Source organism: Fragaria vesca, linkage group LG6 (genome assembly GCF_000184155.1).
Source record: "Fragaria vesca subsp. vesca linkage group LG6, FraVesHawaii_1.0, whole genome shotgun sequence".
Classification (NCBI taxonomy): domain Eukaryota; kingdom Viridiplantae; phylum Streptophyta; class Magnoliopsida; order Rosales; family Rosaceae; genus Fragaria; species Fragaria vesca.
Window position 1 is genome coordinate 27,244,211 of NC_020496.1, and position 6,247 is coordinate 27,250,457.

At 38.5% G+C, this 6,247-nt stretch overlaps 1 protein-coding gene across 1 annotated transcript; it reads left to right on the top strand.

The window, feature by feature from the left end:
• The first annotated feature begins 745 nt into the window (after positions 1-745).
• On the top strand, positions 746-3,664 carry LOC101290784 (phytoene synthase, chloroplastic-like). The gene is made up of 5 exons (XM_004303847.1): positions 746-1,339; positions 1,732-1,782; positions 2,232-2,404; positions 2,501-2,736; positions 3,067-3,664. Exons 1-5 carry the CDS (start codon positions 976-978, stop codon positions 3,437-3,439), a joined length of 1,197 nt encoding a protein of 398 aa, XP_004303895.1. The 5' UTR covers positions 746-975; the 3' UTR covers positions 3,440-3,664.
• Positions 3,665-6,247: the final 2,583 nt, after the last annotated feature.

A 6,247-nucleotide genomic window follows, 5' to 3' on the forward strand; every position in this document is an offset into this window, starting at 1 on the left:
AAAAAATAATGTAATGATAATCTTACTAAAAAAAAATACAAATTATTGTCAAAAAAAAAAAACAATAGTTTGGTATGTCAGGCGCATGCCTTCCTCCTCAATGTTGGACTTCAATATATAATGCAAATGTAACTCGCGACCACCGAACATGGTTTTGTAAATGTCATCCTTTTATCTTCTACTGAGTTATTTAGAAGTAAGAGATGTCGAACATAATCTTCAGATAACGACGTTGCGCAACAAGCATAACAAATAGAGATGGTAAATAAATTATAATTCGTAATTGTATAATATCTTTGATTATGTAGCATATATGGAGAACTAGTTCATAATTTACTCCCTCTAGCCATTTCTATATGTTTCTTGAACTCCTCCAGTCCTCCATATAAAGTCTTTTACATTTCTTGAAAGGTAAGTAACATTTTTATTTTTTAAGAGAGGTAAGAAACATTTATATTGGAATGGGTTGAACTTGAAACAGAAGAGTTTTCCACTGAGGCAATGAGATCATACTGATCAATGGTTGACAATCCTCCACTAGGCCAACTCTATTGAAAAAGATATCAAAAGCATTTTCAACACAAACACACCGAGTCCTCTTGACTGGTGTCCACACAATTCTCACTTCCCTCTATCAACTCTCAGTGCAAATCCTTTGAATTTTGGCTCCTCTTGCTGAGAAGAGCGAGTAACATCCACATAATAATGGTTAAAAGACAATGCATCTGAGCGCTTTTTATATTGTTAGGAAGCTCAGAAAAAACTATTGGTCACCCATTTGCCAACCCATTCTTGCAAAACCTTTTCTTATATTTTTGCTGCATTCTCCACTCTCCATAAGAGCTGGCCTAAACTCACAGCTGCCATAACATCCTCACATTGGAAACCCAGGACCCCAAAAGCCATAAAGCCAATACCCAAAAGCCAAATTTCCAAAACCAAACTCAGAACTTCCAGTTCTAATCCTCCTTTGATATGTCTGGTGTTCTTCTTTGGGTGGTGAACCCCAAAGAGAATGCCACCTCTTTGCTTAGTCTGATGCCCAGAATTGGTAGCCCAAAGAGGTCCAAGTTCTGCTCCAGGCTGAGTTTCTCTCCTGGGATTATAGCCTATTCAGGAGCTGTTGCTCACCCTCCAAGGTCTTCAGAAGAGAGGGTCTATGAAGTGGTGCTCAAGCAAGCTGCTTTGGTGAGAGAACAGAGGAGGCCTAAAGAGAAAGCTTTGGACTTTGATCAAAGGATTGAAGGTAGTGATGGTATGACCAACCGGGATTTGCTGAATGAGGCATATGATAGGTGTGGTGAGGTTTGTGCCGAGTATGCCAAGACTTTTTACTTGGGTGAGTAGACTCTCTGCAGCATCTCCAACTCTTGCTCTGATTATGGTTTAAGTGTTTACTTTCTGTATATTTTATTTTGTTCTGGGTCTAGTCAGATTCTTGGATATACTATTTTACTTTGAATATCATGTTAAGCAGAAAGGGGAACAAGCACTAGATTGGGTTTTCTTTTTTATTAGTCAAGAATTTGTCTTTAGGAGAGGATTTGGGTTATTTTAGTCCCACTTTGCATATAAGCAGTCCTTTCTTCATGTTCCAATTTGTTTTTGTTTGCTAACTATGTGTGCAGGAAAAAAATGAAGTTATGAAACTTTCAGGCTTTCAGCTTTGATGTTGGTATTTATTGGTTGGCAGGGCACTTTTTTAAATCAACTTCTTTCTGTGATATTCAGGCACATTACTTATGACACCAGAGCGGAGGCGAGCAGTTTGGGCAATTTATGGTGCGTATAGCAGTTATTCTTCAACATGCATTTTAGTCTTCTTATAGTTCTTGTGGTTCATAACACTTCAGCCATATCTTTGTGGATAGAGTTTGTGCTTAGAATTCCTATCTAGTCAATCAGGTCTTTAAGCATCTTTTCCTTTGCCCTTTGGTAATACTAATACAAGGCAACGATTGAGACCTCAAACCCTGTTGAAGAACCAACCTTACTGCACTGAAACAAGTATTTTTCTTTTTTGATCTGTTGAATTACAAACTGTAAAACAAAGGGTCCCCATTATGAAGTTAGATGTCTAAAAGTTGCAAATGACACCCCCTATGAGGTTGATTGACTTTTTATATTAAACATCATCACTTGACCGTTTGTTTTAGACAGCTTGTGCATAGTCTTCAGCTTACATATCAATTCATTCTCAATTAACACAAATAGTGGATTCTTTTATGCAGTGTGGTGCAGAAGGACTGATGAACTAGTGGATGGACCTAATGCTTCATATATCACACCTAAAGCTCTTGACAGATGGGAAAAAAGACTAACTGACCTTTTTGAAGGTCGTCCATATGATATGTATGATGCAGCTCTATCTGATACCGTCACCAAGTACCCAGTTGATATACAGGTATGAACTACCACATGTCTACAATCGGGGGTTTGAATGATCTTATATGTACTAGAAGTGAATGATTCACCATATAGCTTTATTCTCTGGTGACAGCCCTTCAAGGACATGGTAGAAGGAATGAGGTTAGACTTGAGAAAATCAAGATACCAGAACTTTGATGAACTTTACCTCTACTGCTACTATGTTGCTGGAACTGTTGGACTGATGAGTGTTCCAGTAATGGGGATCGCCCCTGAATCAAAGGCTTCGACAGAGACTGTTTACAATGCTGCATTGGCCCTTGGAATTGCTAATCAGCTCACTAACATACTTCGAGATGTTGGAGAAGAGTAAGTTTCGTCTTTTAAGCAAGAAGACTTTTGATCATTCCATGAACTTTTTCCGTGCATTAGACTTGTTGGTCAAAAGCTTCTGCAGCATAATGTTTTATGCCCCTTCATATCGCAACTTGCTTTTATGTTGCATGCCATGGTGCGAGCTTCTCAATCTGAAGTATTCATTAGATGGAATATTGTTTAATCGTAGTTTTCAGATTAACACTTTTGAATCATATCATGTCAGAGAAGATTACCATACAAAATTTTGTATTCATTGATCACTGTGTTCATGAGTTAATTGCATTCTTAATATCTAACCCTTTTAAATTTTGATAATTTCAGTGCTAGGAGAGGAAGAATCTATCTTCCACAAGATGAGCTTGCTCAGGCTGGACTATCGGACGACGATATCTTCCGCGGGAAAGTGACAGACAAGTGGCAAAGTTTCATGAAGGGCCAAATAAAGCGAGCTAGGATGTTCTTTGATGAGGCTGAAAAAGGAGTTGCAGAGCTCAACTCAGCAAGTAGATGGCCAGTGTGGGCTTCTTTGTTGCTATATAGGCAGATTCTGGATGCCATTGAAGCAAATGGTTATGATAATTTCACAAAGAGGGCTTATGTAGGAAAAGCAAAGAAGTTAGTATCACTGCCAATAGCTTATGGGAGAGCAATTATAGGTCCTTCTAAATTAACTGAGCAGTTGGTGGCAAGATAAACTTAGATTTTTTTATGTCTCAGTTTGTAGCATATGTATACCATATTAGAGAAAAATACAATTGAATCTCGAGTTCGCGTGTAAATTTAGATTCAATTTCATTTAGTTAATCTTCATCGGGCTGATATATGTTTCAAGTGTAACAAGCAAACGCCATCATCCCCAGGTTGTAAAGGCGTAATTTCACTAATTTGGAATTGACTCTATTCCTATATCTATGAGGCTGAAGTGCTGAGCCTGCAATTTGCTGCTTCTGTACTTGTTACTTAACACTAGAGAACTATTACCATTACGCCAATAAAAGAAGGTTATAATTCTAAAAGAAGGTTATTCAAAAGATCATCAATTTCCTAATCCGTATTGGATTGTTGGAAATGCCAGATAAAGGGTATGATGATCCCGCTATATGGTTTCCCTTGGTTATTAGGTTTCCTAATATGAATAGGTATAGCAAAACTGATTAAGTTTCCTTCCCAATTCGGGTTATGCCGTCTATAAATACCTCCCACATGCAAGAGAGTAGGGAAGAAAATTGAAATCAACCGAGCAACAAACAACAATCGATGTCTCGAATGACAATAACAAACAATAGCTCCGGTGAGGAGTCGCCTAGAATCTCAGAGAAGATTATTTGGTGGTCTCGGAGTATAACCCATGGAGTGGTTTAGGCCGTTGTTCTTATTAGCCCACATGCCTCACAGTTTTTTCTAATAGGTCTGTATGCTTATTTCCTTTCTCATTTCACCCCCATTCCTAGCCGAGTTCAAGAAATCTTTTTAGCCCATACCATCGCATGTCGTTATCACCGGGTAGTCCACGACTGCCTAATAGTTCTAATCCCAGAGCTTCAACATCGTCAGCGGCAGGAAGCTATTCAGAGGACATTGGTGCAACCTCAGCGTGAAAGAACAAGGTCGTCGCTGGACTCGCTGACCGAGACAAGAGTCACAAGACCAAGACAAATTATGTTTGACAGCATATTGATGCAACCTCCAACAATTCGGAGGTATCAAGACCATGTGAAAGCCAGAATCAGGGGCATGCCAACCGTTATGGCAATTGATGATGAAGTTTGTGCAGTTTGTTTGGAAGGCTTTGAAAGTGTGTTTAAGGAAGACGAAGGGAGTGCGGGTAAGCAAACCCCTTGTGGCCATCTCTTCCACCAAACTTGCATATCAAAATGGCTTACAAACGCAAACTACAATTCTACCTGCCCTACATGTCGCTGCCCATTATAGAACTTTAGCAACAGTTTTGACTTTATGATTGAAGATCGAGTCTCAGCTAATATAAAAACAGTTAGGTTCCAGGACATCTCTGTGTTATTCATGATTTGGGGGGTGCATGTATTCCATAGATTTTGGTCGACTTTTAAAAATCTATAGATTCTGCTAATTTCATGGATTGTTTTAATTCCATGAGGAGTTCAACAGATTTTATTAGGTTGATTTACCACTATTCTTTAAACTTTTACAAGTCCACGTATTGTTGTAACTGCAATAAATGTAAAAATGATGTTAAATTAAAACACAATGCTCTTATAATTGAAAATTTTACTAGCATCACATCATAGTGAGAAGTGAGAACTGTATCAAATCCAATCCCTCTGTTTGGGGTCAACTCCCCTATAATTGAAAATTTTCCCAACATAAGTTCTCCCTATAGAAAACAATAATATGGCAGAATGAATATTGATTGTATTGATACAATAGGTTTATATACAGAGCAAACTTGGCGTACAACCAAGAAATCCCTACAAACTAGGGATACATAGCAATCTCCTAAATATACAAGAAATATACAAAGAATCTATTCTATTAAATACAAAATATTCTCAACACTCCCCCTCAAGTTGGAGAGTGAATGTCAAGAACTCCTAACTTGCACAATAAGGATTTGAACTTGTCTTTGCCTAAAGCCTTTGTAAACACATCTGCCAGTTGCTGCAAAGTGCCAACAAATCGGGTCCTAATTGAACCATCCAATATTTTATCCCGAATGAAATGACAATCCATCTCAATATGGCGTGTTCTCTCATGAAAAACTGGATTCGCAGCTATATGAAGAGCTGCCTGATTATCACAATGCAAGATGGCTGGTCTAGAAATAGGAATATGCAAATCAGCAAACAAATACTACAACCAAGTAAGTTCACAACATGTACCAGCCATGGCTCTATATTCTGCTTCGGCGCTTGATAAAGATACTGCTTTTGCCTCTTGGTGCACCATGAGATCAAGGAATTGCCTAAGAAACACAATATCCAGTCGTAGAACGACGAGTAATAGGGCAGCCTGCCCAATCAGAATCATAGAAAGCCTTTAAACTTAAATCATTGTTGGAACTCAAAAACAAACCTTGACCAGAAGATGATTTTAAATACTTCACCACCCGAAGCGCAGCTGCCATGTGAGGCTGGCGAGGGTCATGCATAAATCTGCTAAGGATATGAACATAATAAGTAATGTCGGGTCTGGTGATTGTGAGATATATAAGTCTTCCAACCAAACGCCGATATATAGCAGGATCCTTGAGCGGCTCTCCTTTATTTGACAACTTGGATTCTTCCATGGGAAAATCAACAGGTTTAACACCTAAGAAACCGGTGTCTTTAATAATCTCCAACGCATACTTACGCTGAGATATGTAAATCCCTTTCTTGGAACGAGCTACTTCAATGCCTAGGAAAAATTTCAAATCACCAAGGTCCTTGATACGGAAACGAGTATGAAGGAACTGCTTCAAGGCATTAATAGACTCCATATTGTTCCCTGTGATCAGAATATCGTCCACATAGATTAACAAGAC

Coding starts and splice junctions, on each gene's coding strand:
- LOC101290784 (XM_004303847.1), top strand. CDS start 976: ATGTCTGGTGTTCTTCTTTGGGTGGTGAACCCCAAAGAGAATGCCACC. Junction 1,340..1,731: donor TGCCAAGACTTTTTACTTGG/GTGAGTAGACTC, acceptor TGTGATATTCAG/GCACATTACTTATGACACCA. Junction 2,405..2,500: donor AGTACCCAGTTGATATACAG/GTATGAACTACC, acceptor CTCTGGTGACAG/CCCTTCAAGGACATGGTAGA.